Raw genomic sequence first — 23,406 nt, forward strand, 5'->3', positions numbered from 1 at the left:
ACATCCACAAGAAAGGAGGGGCGAGAGCCCCCCAAAGTACACATTACCATTTGCGTGTCAACATTAACATACAGCAGATTAATTACAGACAACAATACACTGCACACACAATACGCACGCATAAGAACAGACACGTTCGCCTCTTCAGGGAGGCCGAGGGATCGGAACCCCAGCCATTCCTTTCCTGTCCTCAGACCTTGTTTCATTGTCATTTTTTTCTTTGGAAGACCCGTCACCCCTTCAAAGCCACTATCAGTACTAAACAGCAAGTACTCAGCGCCTCCTGTTCAGCATACCCCAGCACTTCGCAACAGCTACCCCGGGCAGGGCAAGCCCAGGGGCACATTGCAGTGGGATAGAACAGGACGGAGTAGAAGAGGTCTGCCTGGGCCCATGAATGAACTTGTCTATTGTTTGCTGCTTCCATCAGGTTTTCCTCTCTTCCTCGGGTCCCCAGGTCAGCAAGGTAGTTAAGCACACACTTGCCTTTGAGCAGGTGAGAGGTCCCACGGACTTCAAAGCACGCCTGATGTTAGACATGTGCTTAAAGTAATTTGCTGAATCAGGCCCTAAAATCTTAACTCGTTACTGAAAGGCGGCTCGTTAGCTCTGCTTTGGGGATGTGGGAGAAGAGGGGTAGAGTTCACAGCCTGCTCCCTGGGAGCAATAAAGGCAGAGTTATTGCACACCATAGGCCTGTGGCTCCCTGATCACTCAGAGACTGGACTGTGAGGTCAATCTAATAAGAGAATGAGGGTTGCCACATCTTCTATAGACAGCGAGTGTGTATGTATATGTATGTACAGAGGGCTGGGCAGTATCTACATGGGGCAAGCGCTACACGCCCGAGTTTCAATGGAGCGTCGAGACACATTTACATTTGGCCCCTGGACTCGGGACACTTTAAAAGCCATTCAAGCCAGAGCGCTCACTTTAGTCCTAGAGAGTGTTCACAGGTAAAGGACATGAACCAATGGATTCAGTTTAGCTTCAGCTTGGCTTCTTTTTAACTATGAAAAGAACAACAAACAATTAAACCCTCTTCCCCCACCCATCTATCCAGGGTATCAGACATCTGTTCAGCTGGCCTCTCTGCTCGTCATGGGATTGTATGGGGCGGCTCTCCCACCTACACTATTTGACGGGGAAAGTCTCTGGGGTCAGCCAGCAAATACACGTTAAAATACAAAACCAGGCTGCAGCAAAATCCTCCACCGAAGGCTCTGTTGAAACATAGGAAATGGGAGGCTCCCAGCAGGTGCTGCTGCAGAATGCAAGGCTGGGAATCAAATTAAAACCCAAGCGACATGGCTAGGAACAAGATCACCACACGTGGCCATTTGCACAACCCCTGTAGGCCGGGATTCCAAGGAAGAACCCACGCGACTTGCTCCTCAGCAACTCCGCAGGGCACGGGGCGTTCTCTCTTCAGCAGCTCCGGAGGGAGACATCCCAGCCCGTCAAGGATCTGCTGTTACATACACAGTGTGTGAACAGGGATAACTAGCAGGAGGCAGGGTCTAGAGACACTCAGGCGCGCACACTCCCCGCCCCCTCTTCTTCTGACATTGGCCCACAGCTAAACCGGCCTTTGTTTTTTTGGTAACCCAAGCCCTGCAGGTTCTGAAAGACAGAAAGCACACCCACATTGCGTAAGTAGCGCTCCGGTCTCCTGGCACACAAGCTATTTAGAGCCAGTTTAAACAGATCACAGCAGCATCCCATGGTATTCCCACGTGCTGGGCCAGAGGGCGGTCAGGGGCCATCTCAGGCTTTAGTTAACTTTACTCTCAGCTTCGAGACAGGTGTTTCCATGCTCCTGGGGCTGAGGGCAAGGGAGTAGCGTGCAAGCTTCCCCACACGCACTCTCCCAAAGCGCCTCGGTCTGGTCCACTCCAGCCCCCAGATCCTCCTCGTGCAGCAGGTCTGGGACATGGGCAAACCAATGCCAAGCTGGTGACAGATGGGATTTGACGGGGCAAGCCCATTGCTTCAATGCACTGCAGTACTCAGTGCCCATCTGAGCCGCAACACGAACGGCAGCTGTCCAGGGTTCTCACGCAGCGCCACTCTCAGCAGAAGGAAAGTAACCCCTGGCGTGTGAGAGCAGCGTTTCCTTACCGGATTCCTTGGGCAGCGGTTTCACTCCCTCCACTGCTTGGGAGTTCTGGGCCCTGGACACAGCACAAGGTGGGCGCCAGGTGTATTCTGGCTGAAAGGAAGAGCAAAGAACGGGGCAGCGTGAGGGAGGGCAGGAAACAGGAGGTCTCAGATTCTGTACAGAACGACTTGGCAGGAGGCAGATGGGGATGTAGGAAGGATAGTCCAGTGGTTAGGGCCCTGGCCCAAGACTTGGGAGATCCAGGTTCAATTCCCTGCTCCACTAGGCTTCCTGTGTGACCTTGGGCAAGTCACGCAGTCTTTTGGTGCCTCAGTTTCCCTCTGTACAATGGGGTAATAGACTCTCCCTGTCTCCCAGGGATAAATGCATTCAAGAATGTGAGGATCTCAGATATTCTAGTGCTGGGGGCCAGATAAGCACCTAGATAGATGGGGGAAGAGAAAAATATCAGTGAGGTCAGAAACTGACATTTTAGTTCATCAGTGGTCAGAGTCCAGCAGATGGATCATGGACTCCTGAGCCACAAACTCCTGAGGGCTATCCCTGGCTCTGCCATTAAGTCACACGCCATGTGTGGACCACCAGCAGTGTGTGCAAATCGTCCGGAGCAGTCATTTGTGCGGGCAGTCCCTGACTTGTGCACGCAGTCATGCCGACTGCACACGCATTGTGTGTGCACAGCTGCACTCCCTCTGGGATACGGAATGAGGCCCATAGCGAGTGGGCGGGCGTCTGTCTACACTTAGCTGGCAGGGGGTCGGGGGGAAGGAGGTGGCCAGGCTGCTACCTGGGGATTGTGCGACAGGAACCACCTGGCCTGAAACACATCCAGACGCTGCAGGAGAGGCTGGGAGGGGCGTGCAAGGAGCAGAGATGGTTACAGGATGGCCCCCGCCCTGGCCCAGCCTTACGCCTGCCCGAGATGGTACTCACAGGAGGGAAGTGGTGGAAGTTTTGCACTGGTGGATGGTCGCCCGGCATTGCTGAAGGTGGGTACCGGATTTGCTGCCAGTCCTCGTAGCCACGGTAGACGTGGTGGGGCACTGGAGGGCTATACTGGAACTGGTACATGGGGCAGGCAGGGCCGAGAGGCCCCGGGACCGGCTCTGGGTGCAGCCTCTCTCCAGAAACCTGCAAGAGGCAGATGGGCAGATTCAGGAACAAAGCCGAGACAGCCCGGCTTATACAGACCCCCCTTCCGCCCAGCTGTGCAAGTCTAATGTGCCTGTCATGGTAGCATCTGTGCACCACGAGCCCTGGTCCTTGGCTCTGGCCGAGATGCACTTGGCACAAGATCCTAGGCAGAGGCAAAGGTGCCTGTAAGATCCTTTCATGTCCTCTGATCCCGGCACCAGCCAAGGGCAGGTTCAGCCCCCAGCATCACCTACAGGAACTTCAGCGTTGCAATGGCTAGACGCCCCCTCGCACCAATCACGCCCCGACACACCCTCCGTGCTGGGGGCAGGAGGCAGAGAGCGCACCGGTAACTCTGCCACACGTTCGGATTTCTTAGCCTCCCGAACAGCTGCACATCAGCATGCAGGGGTTTTTACAGCCAGGGCACCGAACTCCCCGGGTAGCCCTGGCCTACGCTGCTCCCCTTCCAACCCTCCCACCCCCAGAAAAACCCCACGTTGCTCCGGCCAACACCCCGTCCCCGAGAGGGGAGAGCTGCTTCCGCCCACCACCCTCCATACCTGCTTGTGCTGCTTCAGCAGCTTCTTCAGTTTCTCCTTCTCCTCCTTCTCTCTCTGACAGTCGTCCTTGAAGAGCCGCAGCTGGAGGAGAGGCGGGGTCAGAACGGAGAGTGTGGCACAGCACCAGCCCCCCCTCGCGGACGCCGGTATGCGCCGGACAGTACTCCTGCCTGCCGAGGGCAGGGCAGCCTGGTAGCGGCGACTGACAGCCACGCTGGGGCCGAACCTGGGGCCCGAGCTGGAGCACCGAAAGCACCCACTGCCCCCGCCCTCGCTGGCCACATGCCGGCCTGTCCGGAGCGTGATCCCAGAGGGGCTTTAAAATAAATCTGCAGGCCGGCCTGGGTCACGGCCACACGGGCGCTGGCAGCCGGTGGCTGCTTGTTTCCTGTGGGGGGCTACGGCCCAAAAGGCAGGGGAATTTTGGCAGCTCCCACTCAAATGCGGGGGGAGGAGTCCCTGGGGTCAAGCACCTAAAGCCACCTCATCAGCACTGACGGAAGCCCTGCCTGGCGCCCCCGATGCCAACAGGCTCCTGTGGGTCTCCCACCCCGGCTGCCCCGAGAGCTACTGACTGGCTGGGCTGCGTGCCGGGGCAAGAGGGACAGCGGAGGACAGCCCCAAATCTCCCCAAGGGGGCAGCTTCTGCAACTCTGCAAACAGAGCAGCTGCTGCCCGGGACTGTGATGGAGGAGACGGCTCCTTCGCACAGGCCTCTCAGCTACTCCCGTGAGGAGAAGAGATCTTTAAAATCTCACAGACAACACCGCCCACCCCCCTCAGCACGAAGCTCCCCTAGGCTGGGGGGAGCTGGCTCTAGGCCACGACAGAGGCAAGAAAACAACTTAATCTCAATAACCTTTGAGTGACCGACCCTCGGGGCTGGTAGGAAGCCAGGTCTCGCAGGAGGCCTTCGTCGCATACCCCTCCCCCCCACAGACCGAAGCCAGGGGGCTCAGCTGACCCGGGTGGGAGCGTGGACTTGAACGCTGCTGGCTGACGCAAGCTTTCCTGCGCTGGGGACACGGGTCTATCGCCATCCTAGGTGGGGCTGCCCGTGGGATCGCAGGGCCCTGCACACTATGAATGTACGTTGTCTCCTGTGTTTGTCTTTGCCCCCCAGCCCCTGCTGACCCCAAAGCACTCTGGAAACTGCCATCTTCTCCCACACGAGTTCCCCTTCCCCAGCTGGCACGGCTTTCACCTCCATCCTATCTGCACGGAGCGGTGAACAAACTGCCCACACCACACACTGACGGGCTGGATCCCTCGAGGGTCAGGAGGCAGAGACCCAGCTCGCTGGCCGATCGGCACAAACGGGGGTCAGGGAAGGATCGTGTCGAGAGATCCGGTTCCATCTGCCAGTGGGTTTCACTTGTGCCCAGTCCACTCTCCCAGCATTGGCTGTGTCAACGCATTCATGCACATAGCAGAGCTCAGGGGTGGACTTGTCTCCCCTGTTCCCAAACGCCTCTTGACGTTAACTTCAGAGCACAGAGCATTCTGAGCATGACTCTCCCACTCCTCACCCCACTGCCCTACCTGGTTGTTGGAGACTGTTAACTGCTTCTTAAGTTTCTCCAGCTGCTGCTTCAACTCTTCTTTCTCCTCGTTCATTCTCTCTCTGTCGCGCCGCTCCCGCTGGAAGTCCTCTTCGAAGATCTTCACCTGGCAGAGAGACGAGGCAGAGAGGGTCACTGGGCCCTGTCAGACACCTCCCGCAGGGTCCAGGGGGTGGCAGGGCAGGCGCCCTCCCTGTGAGCGCATGTTGAAATTCTTCATGCCAAGCTAACTGAAGAATTCACACCGAGCCTTCGAGAGATGAGACACCACCCCCAACAGTGCAAACTCATGTCAGACCTGGCACCCTGCTGTGTCCCCTTCCGTGACACCCCGTCACAGGCACTTCCAGCCGAGGCCTGGATGGGGCTACGGTCAGATACCACCAATGGCGTTCCTTACAGCCTCTTCCCAGTTACACCAGAGTAAAGCTAGAGGAACGTCAACGGAGCTGACCACGTTGGTGGGAATCCAAGCAGAATCTGGCCCTTTAAGCAGAGGGGAGGCTGGGGCTATCTGCTCAGAGACCCGAGACCCTTCCCAGGGTCTGCGTTCACACGGTCTCTGCAGCCCCAGCTAGCCCAGGGAACTAGAGTGAGAGAGAGCCACAATCCCTCCTTACCTGCTGCTTCAGGAGCTCGTTCTGGGTCAGCAGCTCGTGTGGTCTCATGCTCCCGCCCGGCTCCGTGGCGTTACTGAGTGCGGAAGGGGCAGAAGCAGGGGCCTGGACATTCAGGGCCTCCTCCAGGGCCTGAGGGTGGAGAGGGACAGAGGGCGCCATTAGAGTGCATAGAGTAGTGGGCCACACGCCCAGCTGGAAGGGGGCTGGGAAGGCAGATATCCAGAGTTAGTGCAGACAAACCAAGCGAAGCCTGGACATGGTGCAGGTGAAGAGCACAGCCACCACCCAGGCCCTCTCTCCTCTCTTGCTCCGACTGCTGATTAAAAGAAACAAAATCCCCACCTTTCTGCCTCCTGGAAAATCCCGCGTTCTCACTGGCCCTCCCTCCCACCGTCACCACTCAGACAAGCCAGGGGTGAAACTAAGGCCCGAACAGAGCCCTGGTCACTATCCAACAGCGACAAAAACAACAAGGGGTCCGGTGGCACCTTAAAGACTAAGGGATTTATTTGGGCATAAGCTTTCGTGGGTAAAAAAACCACTTCTTCAGATGCATGGAGTGAAAGTTACAGATGCAGGCATTATGCCCAAATAAATGTGTTAGTCTTTAAGGTGCCACTGGACTCCTTGTTGTTTTTGTGGATACAGACTAACACGGCTACCCCCTGATACTATCCAACAGCGAGACGTGCCTGCCGCTGCCGCAGGATGTCTGGGCAAAGCCTCTGGCACGTACTGCCCAGGGCACAGCTGTGTCCCTCCAGGATTCAGACCCGGGCGCGGCGAAGGGCAGGTCAGCCAGCACGGCTCGGAACAGACGGAGAGGGCTCAAACTCGGAGACAGGCAGGATGGGTTTGAGGAGGGGCAGGCTGGTATCCAGAACACCAGGAGAGGCAGGCTTGATGCCCAAGGGGTATCTGCCAGCCAAGTGCCACAAAGGGCTTTTTCCCCTGCAATGCCCCATCCCCAAAAGAGACACGGGCCCTTCCCGCAGCTACGCTTGCAACATGCGGCCTGTACACGGTCAGCACAGGCTCCATTTAGGACCCCTGGCGACCTGCAGCTACCAACCGCTGAGCTATAGAAAAGTGCCCCCAGCTGCCCTCACACTGTCTGATGGAGCCATGAGCAGAGGCCCTCCCATAATCCCCTGGCAGGATGCGTCCACCCCTGAGCGAGGCAGATTCCATCAGAGACTCTTCCCATGGGGGGAGAAACGTTTCTTCTTTCAGCTCAGCCAATTCCTAGCACATTAGCACTTCCCCCTCTCAGGCACCCGCAGGTCTCCCTGGGCCGCTGCTCTCCGGCACTGCACAACTGGCCAGGCGGGGTTTCTGTGAAAGAGCTTGGCTAGGAAGGCAGGACAGGGAGCAGCTGCTCTGGGTTTACTGTCCAGCTGGGAGGAGGGGGATGGAAAGGGGCAGCCGCTGCCTTGCTCGGAGACACAGTGCATTGATAGGAGGTGCAGGCAGTGCCCGGGGAACCAGGGGAACTGCAGTTTGCCAGAGGTACAGGAACACCTGTCTGAACTGGTCCTTGGAAACCAAAGACTTATCAGGGGCGACCAGGGATGGGCGCTGCCAGGCTGCTCACCTTGTTTAGCCTCTGGATCTCCTTCTCCTGGTACTCCCTTTGCTTGGTGACCGGTGTCAGCTGCTCCTGCAGGAACTTGATTCTCTGCTTCAGATCCCTCACCTCCCCAGCCAGCCTCTCCTTTTCTGCCTGAAAGGGCAAGAGGCAGGGAGGTCAGAGGAAGGCGCAGCCCTACGTTACTCACCGCCCTTCCTCCCAGGCCTGTCGTTCCCTCCCTGGGCGTGACGGGAGGGAAAAGCCAGGTGGCAGAGCGGGGGGTGAGAGGGGAAAGACTCATCCCTCGGGTCAAGCACCGGGGAGCAGAGAGAGCAGCACCTCTGCTCCGATCGGGAAGGTGCCTTCTCACACGGCCGTGGCTCAGCAGAAGGGAGTCTAGTTAGATCTCTCTGCCCTTCCCTCAACTAGAACTGGCCCCTATGGAGGGCTCAGCGGATTTCGGAGCCTCTTTCCCTCACTCCCAGCAAACATTTCCCCCTAGTCTGACCCTCTTTCCCTCCGCCCCACACCAGCCAGGCTTGTGAGTCTGAAAGCAACAAGATGGGCCTGCTCCTGCTTTCTAGGCCCCGTGGCGGCCCCTGACTCTGGTGCTGCAGGGCGAGCGGCAGCCCGGTTGTTGGGGCCTGACAGGACGCAGCCTCCTTCCAACCATTCGCTCCCAGGCAGGGGGGTTTTACTACACTGGAGGCAGGAGAGAGGCGCTGGGAGGCAGAGTGCCCCCAAAGAGCCCGCATGGGGCCCGCCCGCTGCTCCAAGGCGCGGCACGCAGGATCGCTGCCTCCTCACAGAGCCCGGAGGAGAGCTACACGCCCCATCTCTCCCCACTGCCCCGGCCCAGAGTTTGTTCAATCATTCTGCTAACACAGTGGCTCTGACTCAGCCGACACCTGGGGAGCCAGAGGGAGACGACGTGCTGGGAAGAGCCAGGGTTACTGTGGCAAGAGGAAGCCAACGCACAAGCGCCTGGTTTTTGCCCAGCTCCTGAGTGCGGGGAGGATACAGCCCCTCCCGCCCAGGACTCACCTCCTCCACTTCAATCTTGGATTTCGCCAGGAGAAGCTTGCGATCAAAGTCCCTCTGCTTCGGCTCCCGCCCTGCCTCCAGCTCATTCAGCGCCTTCTGGGAGTCCACCAGCTTCTGGCGCAGATCCGTGATCTGCCGGGGGACAGGGCGGCCACGTGACCGTCTGGAACGCAGCGCCGCCCACAGCAGAGGTGCAACCCCCAGCCCCATTTGCCCACCCACCCCCACCTGCATTTTAATTTAAAACTTCCCCACAGCCCCTTCAGCTGCCTCTCCCCACCCGTGTCATGCATGAAAGAGGAGGTTCCAAGAGAAAGAGATGGGCTCCGATACCACGGCGAAGATGAGAACGGCACAGATGCCTAGGCTGGCATGGATGGAGGGGGAATGAATGGTTCTATGGATGGGGAGAGAGCCTGGGGAGAGCTCGTGGCTGGGGAAAGGAGAGCGCACTGAGGGGGTGGGGGATACCCGAGTAGCCCCCATGCTGCTCCCTGCAAACACACGCACACGTTCGCCGGCGAGACATTTCAGAGGAATCGCACAGTCCGGAGGAGAACAGTTCGCCCAGAATGGTCTGTGTGTAACACTCACAGGTGCATACACAGCCTCTGCCCACAAGCAAACTGCTCGGCACATGCGGACACCTAGGAGTACCTTCTGCTCGTACTGCTGCTTCATGGACCTGAAGTGCTGATCCCACTGCTTGTTCACCTCCAGCAGCTAGGGGGAGAAAGACACAGAGTTAACTGGGGCACAGCCCCCTCTCCCCCCCGCCAAGTGGGGCGAACAGGCGTTTGCAGCTTACCAGTCTCCTTCCCCCAGGCACTCTCTCTCTCTCAGGAGCGCTGTGTGAGCAGAGCGCCCAAGCAGAACCCAGTTCTTCTCCCACTAGCCAGGCTCATGCTCTTAGAAGTTGAGCTGAACCATCATTTGTAAAACCTTCATGCTTAGTGACTAGCAACTGAGCAACTAGCAGCTCCAGCAGGAGAGACAGTAGGAATGTCACAGACAAGCAAGGGGCAGGCAAGCTCTGCCGGTGCGCTTCAGTGTGATCCACAGCCCCCTGCTATTCCAGAGCATCCCCCCAGCTCGATCCACAGCCCCGTGCTACCCCAGAACTCTCCCCCAGCTCTGCCAGTGCACCTCAGTATGATCCACAGCCCCCTGCTACCCCAGCGCTCCCCCCCAGCTCGATCCACAGCCCCCTGCTACTCCAGCGCATCCCCCCAGCTCGATTCACAGCCTCCTGCTACCCCAGAGCTCCCCCCAGCTCGATTCACAGCTCCCCCACCTCCCCAGGCTCTGCCCATGCACCTCAGACTGATCCACAGCCCCTTGCTACTCTCCTAGTGCTGGGCCTGCCCTGAGCAGACACGGCCCATCATGCCAAGAGTGGGACTGCTTTGTAAGGTGCGTACATTAGCACTAGGCCGTGTGAGCCAGGCCTGGCACGCCTTTGGGGGAAAGGCGAACACTCTAAGCCAACAATGCCGGGGTGCTCCGCAGCGGGTCCAGCTCACCTCATTGCGCTGATGCTCGAGGATCTTCACCTTCTTCTCACTGGCCCCTGGCACGCCCTTGCCCGATGCTTTCTCTGCCAGCGCTCCACTCTGGAGACAGCGCAAACAGAAACCCTCAGGACTTTCACGGCAGCTGGGCCAGACACATCCCACAGCCGGGGAAGCAGGAGAAGAGTCCTGCGTCCAACAGCTACCTGCCCCACTCCCCCAGCTGTCCCCTGCCCTCCCAGCACACCTGAGCAACACAGCTCATGATGCCTCACACGGCGACGGCCATCAGCCCCGCCTGGCGGGGAGCAGAACCCACCTCCAGCCCCGTGACTCACTGACACCAGCCTTGCACCGGCTGTCTCTCTGCAGGTAACCAACGTGAACTCGCAGCCCAGGCAGAGTCCACTGGCCTGCCCCCATAATCCCTCGATTCTGGCCACCACTCACCACCCCCCAACAGCCACCCGAGCAATTGCAGGGTAGGGAGGGGGGAGAGAAATTTAGATGTCGTTAGTGTCAGGAATTGCTTTTTGGACCCCAGGCAGCATGGGTCCCGCACTGCGCCATCTGGTGTCTGCCTCGGTCCTCTCCCCACCCCCTTCCCCGGGGAAAGGGACTTCTCCCGCTCTTTGGGGACACGGATGTGGTGGGAGCAGCCAGCCATCTGCCCACAAAGGCAGGGAACGCCTTCTAGTTCAAGGACGATCAGCCTTCGGCTTTGGCCCCTGCTGCTTTACTGCCTCCCTCAGCACGGGAATCCTCCGCTCGCTCCTGTTGCTGGTTTGATGGCACAATCACCCGCCCTCCCAGTCACACAAGGTTTTCAAGGCAACGGTTCACGAGTGCACCCGCACTCACTTGGCTTCACCACTTCCTGCGGCGTAAGTAGCATTCTCCCCACTGTGGAGAGGGGGTCCGCACCCCGGCTCAGTGGCAAAGCCCTGGTCGCCCAAGACCATTCCTCCCCTTACAAAGACGTGCGCCTTTCCAGCCCAACCCTTGGCGATGGGGGCGGGGAGCTGCCGTGCTCTGCCGCTTTGGACTTCCCCGCCACAGCAGGGTTTGCTGGTAGCCAACACTGACCCAGTGGCATTTAGCAAGGCTGCAGGGAGCATGGCAGAATGACTCCTAGCTCTGCCGTAGCTTTAGGTCCCTCCCTCCAAAATAAGCCTCTTAAAGAAACAAATACCTGCACTTGTTCCAAGTTTAGGGCCTGTTTTCCCACCCTGGAGCCTTCCTTCTACAGAGGGGTGACTGCTGGAGTCAGGGGCACCACCCCAGCCACACAGGGGTAAATGGGGAGAATCGGGCCCTGGGAGATTAAAAATATCAGCCTATGAAGGGTTAAGGGATGCTTTGAAGATAAATGGGGGGTTTGCCAAGAGGGCTTCCAGGCACCCTCCAGGATCACACGGTGCTCTGGACTTGGGACTCCATTCCAAGGTGCGATCAGGGTACTGTTACAAAGGGTGGGAGCTGTCCGTGCGGTGTGGGAGCTGTCCCTGCAGCGTGGGAGCTGTCCTGGGATGGCACAGGGAAGAGGAGTTGGGAAGAGGAAGAGTCTTGGCTGTTCCTACCTGCTGCTGGCCAGCGTTCTCCACACCGTCCCCTTTCACGCCCACCTTGTTGCTCATCATCACCATCTTCTTCAGCTCCAGGTTCTCACACCTTGGCGGCGGGAAGAGCACAACAGAAACGCAGATTGAGAGACCCTCAAGGATTCATACAGCAACCAACATTTGAAGAAGTTAACAATCAGGGCAGGAAAGACGCCAAATTCCATCCGATCCACCCCGCCAACCAAGCGTCTTGCCCAGCCAACATCCCTCCTGCTCTCACCTAAGCTTCTCCGTAGCCTGGTTCCTCTGCTCCAAATCCTTCTCCAACTTTGCCCGCAGGTCCTCGTTCTCATTACGCAGCTGCTCACACAGCGTCTGCCAGAGGAACACGAGTGGCTTTAGGCTCATGCTTCACACAGCCCCCTTGACATCCAGGGAAAGGGCATTCCAGCGATGGAACCCCCTTGGTTTAACAAGGCCAGGCCCCTGCCTGATGGCCAACTGGGCTCTATGACTTGGTCTCTCCTCCACTAATGCTACTGGAGGGGAGAAGCGCCCGTACACCTATCCCTTGGGCACTACACATCTCGCTCACAGGCCGAATGTGACCTCAGTGCTTCAAAGGGTGGTCCTAAAGTGGCCAACCCTACTAGGGACCATAAGAACCAAACCAATGATCCAGCTAACCCAGCAGCCTGTCTCTCGGTAGCATCTGCTATCAGTGCTTTGGAGGAAGATGCAAGTCATTCTATGTCCAATAATGAGCAATTACACAATCAAGCCGCCCACGGGGGAAGATTTCCCCCTCGCCCCAGGCACTTAGTGCTTTGTTCATGGCCAGAAGTGGGAGGGAAGTGACAAGGGGACGCTGGACGAGAGCAGGCTGGACACAGACGAGCCTGCAGTTTCTCACACACAGATAGCAGGGGGAGGTGGGAGCATGGGGACACAGAGAAGAAAAGATCAAAGGAGGGACTGGTGTGGTGGAGGGGGGAGAAATGAGGAGAGGAAAAGGGGGAGCGTGGAGAAAGGCAGCGCTCCCTTGCGGAGGTCCCTGCAGGATTTACAGTGGGGTGGGGGGGGGGGGGGGGGGGGGAAGGAAGTTTCCTAGGCCTGCCTGCGGGGGACAGACCCCACAGGCCTCTCTGCTGCGTGCAGAGGGAACGTCCCTACCTGCAGAACGGACGTCCTCTGCTCGTTCTTGTGCACTTTGGAGGCCAGGCGGTTAAACTCCAGGGCCATGCGCCCCAGGTGAGCCAAGACCTGGTTCTTGTCCGGCTCCTCGGCAAAGATGCTCAGGGTGCTCTCCAGCCGCTGCAGGTGCAGCATCAGGTTAGTGTCCTCATTCTGCAGCTCTGCGTCCTGGGAGAGGAATTGCAGTCAGTCAGACAGGTCAGCCCGGCAGCCTCGCACCCGTGGAGCTGAGGGAGAGCAGGGCTGTGCAAGGGAGGAGGCGGCCAGCCACTCAGGCAGTGTCAGAGAGTTCAACCTCTCTTGGCATGTCCGCAGCACCTTCCAGCCAGGGCTCTCAAAGCCCCACCTCGGCCCTGCGAGGCGAGCGCTCTCGAACAAAGCACTTGGTTAATGGGGAGTGAAGGTAGCTTAGCAAGCACCTTCCAGCAGGTAGAAGATAGCAGCCAAACCCAGAAGCCTCCGCGAACTGGTGCTCATCCTCCTACTGAGATGCCGAGCGGCGACTGAATGTGGGGCCAACTCAAACCCCTAAAGAGAACCCAAACAGGGCATCAGCACAGGGCAGGGGATTTACTGGGGTTCACCCCGGGGTCCTCCTTTCTAGACCTAATTCTCGCTTCTCCCTGCTGAAGGAACAGTGTCTCCCTCCACGCAGGACTCTGAGCCTCCAGTGCCCTCTAGTGGCTCCTGTGTCTCTAGACAACGGTGCCCTTCTACATCCCAAAAGACACTACAATGAAACCCAAGCGGCTACCAGAGTTCTAGGACCTCCCAGCTTCTCTGTTACCCATCCCACACAGGCAACGCTGGCAAGCACCAGTCCCATCCTGCCCTCACTGGCCAGCCAGAGCGTCCAGAACACGCCTGTGACCTGCCAGTGAGATCTGAACCAGCCCGATGCAGGTTTTTTCCCACAGGGGGGTCTCCATTCAAGGACGGGCCCCCCCAGGAGACATATTGTGGGTAGCCCTGGGATAACAGAGCAATCTTGGAGCGTAGGAGGGCTTGCCCAGACGACTCGGTACACAACCCTGCTCTGGCTGTGGACACCAATCGAATGCCAGAGTCCAGTGAGACTACTGAACCTGGATTCTCTTGGGGGAGCAGTAAGCCAACGGGCCCCCATGGGCAGCGACCCCCCTCGCCCTGCACCTCGCTGGGAAGTGCCAGAAGGTGCCGCTTCTGAGCTACACACTGGAACAAGCTCAGCTTGTGCTACCTGGTGCCGTATGGGAACTGGACCCCAAGGACCCGCTGCGGCCTCGCTCAGAACTTGTCTCATCCGTTTCCTCTCTGTCCCACTGCTGGCACGAGGCCCTTCTCCTCTGCAGCTCCTGGTACCTTCCTGCAGCCCTCCACTGCTTCTCCAAGCTCAGCTGGGGGCAGCTCCCTCTCTTGCCTCTACCACGTAATTCCTCTCTTCCGCTGGGCTTTGTCTCTGCGGTTGTCCTGCTCCCAGGAACCCCAGGGCATGCGGGGATCCAGGTCCCACGACAGATGCCAGCCGAGAGTGGACCGGGCTGTATTTATCGTGGCCGGGCACACCTGCCGGCGTGCGTCACCCCACACACCCACTTACTTACACACATGTTGACAGAACTCCCGGCTGCACCGTTCGGTTACTGAGCCCTGACTTGCCCTAAGCTATTGCGGGTGTTTAACTGTTTGGTTACCTAGGAGACCGAAGACACCTTCTGGGGCCATGACTCCCAAGAGGGAAACAGGTCTCACCCTGCGTGCCACCTGGCCAGTCCACCAAGAACGGGGCTCCTCCCACGCCGAGTCTTGTGAGCCTTTCACCTGCTGGGAGCCTGGCACTGCTCCCCGGGCTGCCTCACTCATGCCCCGCCCCCCGTCCTTTTGCCCCCATGGCCCCGGGAAATCCCAGAGTTGCAGGAGTCCGTATCCACCTCTCACGCGTCCCGCGGCTGACTCATAAAGGGGAACGCGAAAAAGCAACATCCCCCAGCTTCACAAACCACAGACCGTCCTCAGCTCTCTGGCTTTCTGGCCCCATCAGATTTTATCACTGTTAGCAATGCTGCTGAGGAGGGCACGTCCGGGCACACCCAGCCTGGCTCGCACTTAGCCCTGGCAGCCTCCGTATGTGCCCAGCCAGGCAGCACACAGGTCAGCTGTAAAGCCCCCCGCCAAAGATAAGAGCCAAGAGAAAACTGGCTAAGACAATGCCAAGCAGTAAAGTTACTGGAGCAAACTCCATTCCCAGCATCTGCCAGGGGAGCTGCTATAGATAGGAATGGAGCAGAGATAGCGCGGGGGGCAGCTCCCTGCTATTCCAGCCCCAGCACCAACTAGCAAAGGGAGTGACAACATAACCCACTTCTGACTTTGCATCACCCCACCTCATGTGTCTGCCACACATGCACCCAGCCACCCTCTCGCCTGCTCCTGGTTTCTCTCTACGCGCACGGGTTGCACCGATTTCTCTTAAAACTGGGTGAGTTTTCCTGTGGGGTTTAAATGGGTTGAGCTGGCACCTCTCAATGGACAGGTGGAAGCTGGATGGATATAAGCTGATTTCAGAGCATCCACACACAAAGTTGCACTGGATTGATTAAACCGCTATAAGTCACACCCTCTAGTGAAACTGGTGCAAATGTGTGCGTGGGCTGGGCCTCGCACAAACCCGGGGACCTGTCCCAGTGAAGCAGCATGTGTTTCTAGGACCTGGCACTGGGGTTGTTTTTATCCAACAAGAAGCTATTCTCTTTACTGTCCTATTTCCCTCCCCCGCCCCGGATGCTGCCCGGCTCGGACACAGTGGTCTGGGCCCAGAGCAAAGCGTGCAGCGACTTGCTCCACCGCAGTGCCGGCAGAGTGGGAAGGATTCCCCACTTCAGGTGTGCAGAACAGCTGCGGGGCAAGGCCAGGCTCTGGGAACCAAAACACAGGCTGACACACAAGGGCTGGGTACAGGCAGTAAGTGGACGCTAGGGGGCGAGTGCCCCCTTCCTCAGCAGCTCAGCTCCTAGTCTGAATCAGCCTGAATGCCACTCGCCCTCCTACGCACTGCAGCCAGGCTCCCAGAAAAACAACGCCGGCCTGCTGAGGGCGGGAGAAGGGCCGGGAGGCAGTGACTGGCAATGCTCTCAAAGGATGCATTCCCCTGGGACTCCTGTCAGGGATACAGCCAAGCTTACCACAGGCAGGCTGAATGCAGGCTCCTCAATGGGCCTCAGTCGGGACCCTGCCCGACCAGCTCTGCTGTGCCAGCAGTGGGCACCTGCTAAGCAGAGCCTGTTAGCCACGCTGAGTCCTATGGTGGTTTTTACAGGGATAGTTAACAGGGCGTCAAGAGGATCCTAAATAGGCCAGGGTGGGTGCAAAAATCTCATCAACTGTGTGTAGGGCAGGGGGGCAGTGCGGGGGAGGGGGGGAAATAACCCAGCGATTGTCAAGTTGCGCAGAGACAGAAAGGGTTACGAAACGTGCGGCGCCAGATTGCGCCACTCAGGACTTTACAGCCCCTTTCTTCAGCCCCGAGGCGCCCAGTTTCCCAGGCCGGTGGCCTGCCCTCCTGGCTGAACGCCCAGCTGCACAGAGCGCACGGCGCCTGCCCGGAGGGAAGTCACCGGCGCCGGCCCATTTGCATAAGCGAGCGAGAAGGCCCCTCTGCAGCAGCCTCCCGCTTTCCCCTTCTGATCTTCCTGGCCGTGTCCCGGGAAACGGGCCAAGGGAAGCAATCGTGCGGTGGTTCCTGTGTGCGCGCCGCAGCTCTCGTGCATCAGGCCAGGGACTGAAATGGGGTGAGGCGACGGGGAAGTGGGCGCGGGGAGAATTGGCTGGCTGCTCCTCTGGCCTTGCTACTCAGAATCAGCACTCTAGCCCTAGCTACTGCACCGGATCATCCACCACCTACCCGGCCTCCATTCCCATCCAGGAAGAGCAAACCCGGTCAGTGCAAGGAAAACCAGAACAAACGGCCTTGCCCATCTTACACAGTCGCCACCACCTGCCCCCGCAATGTACTAATAGCCCTGTCTCGAGTCCCAGACGAGCTTTCCCCCGGGGAACCGAGCTGGCAGGATAACTCACCGACTTCCTGCTCTCCTGGGAAAACCTCTTGTCCTCACCAGATACAATTTCGAACTCTGACGAGGATCCCTGTGAAGGGAGAGGGGGAGTCAGGCCCTCACGCAGGGAAAGCAAATCTCACAGTGCTCCATCACAGCAAAGGGAGGACGGAGATTATGGGGGCGGCAGGGAAGGGAGACATTTCCCTGTTCCGCCAGCTGGCTTAATGCCATTTGCTCTAGTACAAAACAGGGATGGTTTGGGCCAGCGGGTCAGCTCTTTAAGCCGCTCTATGCATTGTAAAGATGATCCTCCAGGTTTGAGGACTAGAATCCAGTCATAGGGGCTCCTAGGACAGGCAGGTTTCCCCCCAAACAGAAAGCAAGTCCTGTGTCTACAGGGGTCAGAGTTGGGATGGAAGCCCCTGAAGGGAAAGCGAATGGGCGTAGATAACAGTAGCTGGCACTGCACTCCAATGCTAGAATGCAGAGCAGCTGTTGCAATTACATGCGAGTCTAAAGACACAGGCTCACAGTCCATTCTATCACGGATGTGGGAAACAAAACAGGGAACCCACCCCAGTCAGGCAGGAATTCTAGCCCCTTCCGACGTGTCTGTTTCCTTAAGTCTCAGAGTATTTTTTTTTTTTTTAATTGCCTGATCATTTCAGGGCCTGGGCTGCTAAGGGTTAAAGGGCAAATGCCTCCCTTTCATCAGACTTACAGTGGATGGAGGCTTCTGAGCGTCTGTATCCGGCTTCTTCTCAGCTTTGCCTGGACCCGCGGGGGACAGGTGTGGCTCTGGATCACCTCCTGTAAAAGGGAGAGGATGCCACAGCGGTGAATGTTTCAGAGCTTGGCATGGGAAACAGGACAGCAGTGAAGAGGCAGAGACCAGACAGGCTAAGAAGTCACAGAGAACAATGATTTCCAGCTAGTGCGACAGGACAGAAACCTCCAACTCGTTCCCCGGAGGGGAAGGGAACTCAGGCTTTCACTGGGTGAAATTCTGCACTGGCAACAAATGTTACTCAACTGGCCCTTCTCCGATCCCTCTCCCCCCCCCCCGGCTACAAAACAACAGAGTCTCATAACATCAACAGGCTGCAGAGAGAGGTCAGAGTGCGGATTGGTTTCCTCCCATCTAACCAGCAGCAACAGACTAACAGGCACCAAGGAACGGCTTCCAGGGCTAAGCCCCACACTTGTACACCCTTCTCCTGGCTCTTTCCAGGGGCTGCCCTGTGGGAAAGTGGTCCAGGTAATGCCCTGCATGCCGTGCAAATGCAGACGGTGTGTATTAACTCCCAGGCGTTTGCCTTTAGTCAGTCAGGTAAAGCAGCTGGATGTTCCCCTGTTCGGATGCTTCACACCGCTATCCTGAAAGATCAGGTCCAGGGCTTAGATATTCTCTTTGCAGCACTTTAAGTCTCATCAGCCAGTCCCTGGGAGCAGACAACTTCAACAATAACAGCCTCACACAGGCCTTGCCCATTCATGGCTATAGTTTGTGTGTGTGGCGGGGGGGGCAGGGCGGCGTTACCTCCCCCCAAACTGAAAGCCTCAGGCAGGTGCGGAATTTGCCCCCCACCCCATGCGACCCGATTGACCTGACTGGAGCTTTTCCCCCCTGCCCCCCCAGTACAGAAGTCAAACGACGCGGAAATTCACAAAGATTCCTATTGGTTCTAACACCAGTTCAGCTGACTTTGTGGGAGCCCTGGTGTAGATTACCCTCCGGCAGCCACAGCCATTTTGAATCGCTCCTTCGATTAGACTTGCTTTAAGCAGCTTTACCTAAAAACGGTTCCAGAAACGGGCTTGGCTGCAGGAGGCTTGTCTACATTAGGGTACTCACGGGTTCTGCAGGGAAGAAAATTTGGGCCAACAAATCCCACTCTTATTAAGCACGCCAGGGGAGGTTTGATGTCCACAGAAATCAGACAGGACCTCAGGTTTTCATGGCTTATCTGAAACATGCACGAATTACACCAGCCCTCAACGTATTGTCCTCAGAAGGGAGCAGGAGCTGGAGAAGGCAGACTAGCTGCAGGCAAATCTCAATATAAAAGAGCAGCAGCCAGCTCTTTTCATTAGGACACTTAACTTTGCTCTTCACTTTTCATTGGCCATTCCACAGCTTGGGAATCACTTCCTTGAAGGCAGGGGGCAGCCTTTTTGCATACAGGACTCCTGGACCAGAGGGCACCAACAGTCTGCATACCCATTTTAAAATGCTGCTACAGGCTGTTACGTTAAGAACATAAGAATGGCCATACTGGGTCAGACCAAAGGTCCATCTAGCCCAGTATCCTGTCTACCGACAGTGGCCAATGCCAGGTGCCCCAGAGGGAATGAACAGAACAGGTCATCACCAAGTGATCCATCTCCTGTCGCCCATTCCCAGCTTCTGGCAAACACAGGCTAGGCACACCATCCCTAATGTATGTGCACTAGGGAAGGTTAATGGGCAGGCCAGATATGACTTCCCAAACTTTGCTCTGACCTTCTCTCTCCATAACCACTGATGTGGGAAATAAGGACACTCCACAGGCCACGCAACTCCCTGGGAACATCAGGGACAGAGAAGAAAGAGGTGTGTGTGCGCGCGTGTGCGTGCGCTATAGAACATAGGAGGAGAAAAAAAACATTATGAAACCCAGCCAATCTGAGCAGTGAATCTGCTCAAATAATTTATGTCCTCTTCCTGAATCTGGACGGGACGGCTCTCCCTGGGGGAGCCTCCCACTTTCATACCTGTTATTTCAGGCAGTTTGTCGAAAGAGGAAGACGACTTCAGCATCTCATTGTCCTTCACGAGGTCCTCCACCTTCTGTCGCAGTTTCGATGCTTCCATCTGGGACTCTTCCAGCAGTTCTCCTGGTGTATACAGTAAACAGAGGAGTTCGCATTTCCTGGTATTTACACCCCTTCCCTAGTATATAGTTGCCATGCCCCAGAGACCAGTTCCCCATGCCAGCCTGCACAAATCCCCTCCCCCACTTGTAGTTCACAACCAGAATGGAAATGTCACACATGACAGAAATAATTTTTCCCAAGCAAATAATCCCACACTGGAACTACAGTTGATGCTTCTCTAGCATGGAAACATCAAGGACAGCACATCTTACAGGGAAGATTTTATATTTCATATGTCTTCCCCAGTTTTTAAAAGCTCTGATCTTAAGTCAGAGAACCTCACCCTGGGCCAGGAGGGTCCCTTTTCCAAGGCCTTTAATCTCCACTGGGTAGTACAACAAGATCTAATCTTTTCCCACACTCATGCATCTTGTCAGGCCTCTCGGAACGGGGCATCACAGTTTTCTGCTGCCTGTGAACTCTAAGAGGTTACTGGTACATCTACACTACAGCGGCACAGCTCTGGCAATGCAGCACCGGAGTGGAGTCGCTTCCTTCATTGAGGAAGGAATTCCGCCATCTTCACTGTGTCTACACCAGGTGTTAGGTCGACCTAACCCCGGCACACAGAAGGCGAAATTTTTCACAGCTCTGAGCGATGTAGCTAGGTCGATCTAATTTTTAAGTGTGGACCAGGCCTTAGTCTGCATTATTTGGGTCCACCGGGCCAAGAGGTTCCCCTACATTTGCAGCACAGAAGCCAGCAGTGAGGTGGACTAAGTGTCCTCTCCAGCAAGAGGGGAAAAAGCCATCAAACGGATTAGGGGTGGGGGAGTTTCAGGTGGTAGCTGAACAGAAGCATAGCCTTATTTAAAAGGCTAGCCGGATCAAGGCCCCTGCAGTACATCACAGAAGGATGCCAGAGGAGCTGAGCACATTTAAGACACTCCTCAATTCTCAGCCACGCATCAGCACAGCAACCATAGCAACCCATCCATTTAGCACAGACCGCGGGCCTTTCCGTAGGCTGCACAAACAGCAGGCGTCTCAGCCCATCCGCACGTCCCTGTGCACAAGCCACGAGATTCTGCCGGCACCGCAACAGATTTTACAGACAGCCAAGAGCTTTGTGTTGCCTTCTCAGTGAGGAGCCAGCGCCCGCTCCCAGGATGCACAGCTGCGCCACTCGCTGCAGAACAGCACACTTCATACCCGGGAGGGGTTTCCCAGGCAGGGAATCACCCCGTGGATATCAATCGTCCCGGGTATGTTCAGGACAGGTTGAGAGGGGCTACACATTGAATGCATAGTCCCGGTTTCCCACACCCCAGCTAGGGAGTGTTGCAGAGCCAGCAAGAGCACCCTGGGGTGGGGAAAGAGAGGGGTGTCACTCCGTAGCACCCCCTCTAGCTGATGAAGCAGTGAGAGCACCATGCGTGTGGCATCGTGGCTGCAAGGCAAGGGTCTGCCACAGGGAGGCAGCGAACTCTCCAGAAAGGGGAAGGATAAAAGAAAAGCCACCCTCCCCCACACACAAGTCCCGCACCACAGCAATTACCTAGAGACTTTATCCCCTGCATCTTCTCCTTCAGCCGGGTGTTCTCCTCCACCAGCCGCTCAAAGGCTGCGGCTGCCTCTTCCTGTGTCCCCCCACCAGGGTCGTAGATGCGGTAGGGTCCTTTCCCTTCCATGTCTGCAGCTTAATCATCTACCTCCCAACCAGCCATCCCTGAAAGGCAACAAATCAGAACGTCACCCTTCCGGACCTGAGCCCCTTGGAGTGCGAGAATGGCCCTGCGGTACCTCACGCCCTAGCCAAGAGCTCACAGGGCTCATCAGCATTTGGGTTCCAGCGGCTGCCAGACACAGCTATCTCCAGTCGGTCTGGAGCTTCCATAATTGCTCACAATAGCTATATGTAAATGTCACAAGAGGTGGGTGGGTGGCTGCATGTGTTACAGTGGGTTAGTGCACTCCCCAGCCTCGCTGCAGACCTGCGCTCGAAGCCTGGCTCCATTCAGCAACAATGAGCACCCTGGTCTCCGTTGCTGGGTGTGGCTTGGACTGGGCACCAACTGGCAGCCCCTGCTCATGGACAAAGCCTGTCTCGCCCCTTCCTTTCGCCCTGTCCCCAGCATGCACAAGTGCCCCACCAGCGTTCAAAGCCACCTGAAAGCATCACTGGCACCACAGCCGATGCTTCTCCTGCACCCCCCCTGTCATCTCTCACCCGTTAACATCACGCAAGCTACAGCCACGGGCAGCGTGTCAGGAGAGAGGAGACCAAGTTATTCCCTCTCAATGGCATTTACTCACATTAAGAGACTCTGGTTATTTTGGCCCGCGAGCATTGTGTTTGCACACCTTTCCCTTACAGAGAACATCTGCAGGACAAGAGCAGAGCCAGTCAAGGGCTGCTCTACGCAGTTTTTTTTGCACCAATTTAACGAGATCAGTTCAGAAACCGATATCATTAGATCAGTGAGACACCTGTGAGCAGACCAGCCCCAAGATGGTTTACTGCAATTATCTTTTGACGCTTCTGAGTGATACACGTTAGTCCTAAGAACGAGGAGTACTTGTGGCACCTTAGAGACTAACAAATTTATTTGAGCATAAGCTTTCGTGGGCTAGAACCAGTCTTTCCCCGGTGCTGACTGGCCCTTTGCTCCAATCTCCTTCCCCACCTCCCTCAAAGTCATTTCACCGCAGACTCATTCTACTTGATCACGCCTGGTCCTCTCCCCTTCCTCCTTGGAGCTGCTGGGCTCTCCTGCTAGTTGGCCATATGGTTAACACTAGAGCTGGTTAAAACATTTTTTGAAAAAAGATCACGAGAGCCGTGGACGTTGTTTTCATCACAGTTTGACAGACCAAGATTTATTTTTTTTTTTGGGTAAAGAAATGTTCCAAGGATTTTTTTTTTTAAAGTGACATTTTCTAAAATGATTTTTTTCCACTTTTGACAAGATTCCTGCCACATGACTAAACAGATCAAGTAAACCTGTCAGTGCAAACAGAACAGAGAGAAAACTGCCCCACAGAACCCCAAAAATGAAAACCTCACAAAGGGAAACCAAAAGATAAGGGGAAAAAAGTCTCCATGAAAAATTTGTGAAAGAGCAGAATGTTTACGTGAATATTTCCATTGCCAGAAAATGGCCAAGTTCTTAAATTACAAGTAAACAAAACCGCCTTCAACCAGCTCCCAAACACACAGCTTAGTCCTGTCTGTGTTGCAAGATCAAACTGTGCTGGGCTCCACCCTATTAGATCCATCTTCTGCAATTCACTAGATGATGACCGTGTCAACACAGAGCCACAGATTGGGCTGGGAGACATCTCAGATAAGTCCAATAGTTCGTTAAATAGCATTTTTGGCCCCAGGTGCCTCCTGGATACATTCCATGGCCCAACCCAGACATATTCCCAGATGGAAAAAACAGTCTGTGTTAACCAGTTATACCAGAAATAAAAGGCCCGGGGAATCACTAAGTTATTTGCTGGGCCTAAGTACCTGGATGTGGCTCAGCCATGTGCAGAGAATCAGGGAGCGGTGGGCGAGAGGGAGAAGAGAGACAATAGCTGACACCAGGACATTTATTTATTAAGCCACCATGTATTGGGTCTC

The 23,406-nt window shown here is 56.4% G+C and overlaps 1 protein-coding gene across 6 annotated transcripts; it reads right to left on the reverse strand.

Annotated features, from left to right (window-relative positions):
- Window positions 1–526: 526 nt before the first annotated feature.
- TNIP1 (TNFAIP3 interacting protein 1) lies at window positions 527–21,506 on the reverse strand. Of its 6 annotated transcripts, none has more exons than XM_026659378.1 (17): window positions 21,334–21,506; window positions 19,674–19,796; window positions 17,641–17,729; window positions 16,939–17,007; window positions 12,862–13,050; window positions 11,969–12,063; window positions 11,707–11,797; window positions 10,139–10,228; window positions 9,273–9,338; window positions 8,616–8,747; window positions 7,596–7,724; window positions 6,002–6,130; window positions 5,362–5,487; window positions 3,820–3,900; window positions 3,056–3,253; window positions 2,122–2,208; window positions 527–1,468 (listed from the first exon to the last, which is right to left on the reverse strand). In XM_026659378.1, exons 1-16 carry the CDS (start codon window positions 21,464–21,466, stop codon window positions 2,143–2,145), a joined length of 1,806 nt encoding a protein of 601 aa, XP_026515163.1. In that variant the 5' UTR covers window positions 21,467–21,506; the 3' UTR covers window positions 527–1,468; window positions 2,122–2,142. The 6 variants fall into 6 exon arrangements, with proteins under 6 accessions (XP_026515163.1, XP_026515162.1, XP_026515161.1 ...); XM_026659377.1 differs by having other exon boundaries at window positions 527–1,471; XM_026659376.1 differs by having other exon boundaries at window positions 527–1,623.
- Window positions 21,507–23,406: the final 1,900 nt, after the last annotated feature.

This window comes from Terrapene carolina, unplaced genomic scaffold, assembly GCF_002925995.2.
Source record: "Terrapene carolina triunguis isolate 2854851 unplaced genomic scaffold, T_m_triunguis-2.0 Scaffold629, whole genome shotgun sequence".
NCBI classification, from domain to species: Eukaryota; Metazoa; Chordata; order Testudines; family Emydidae; genus Terrapene; species Terrapene triunguis.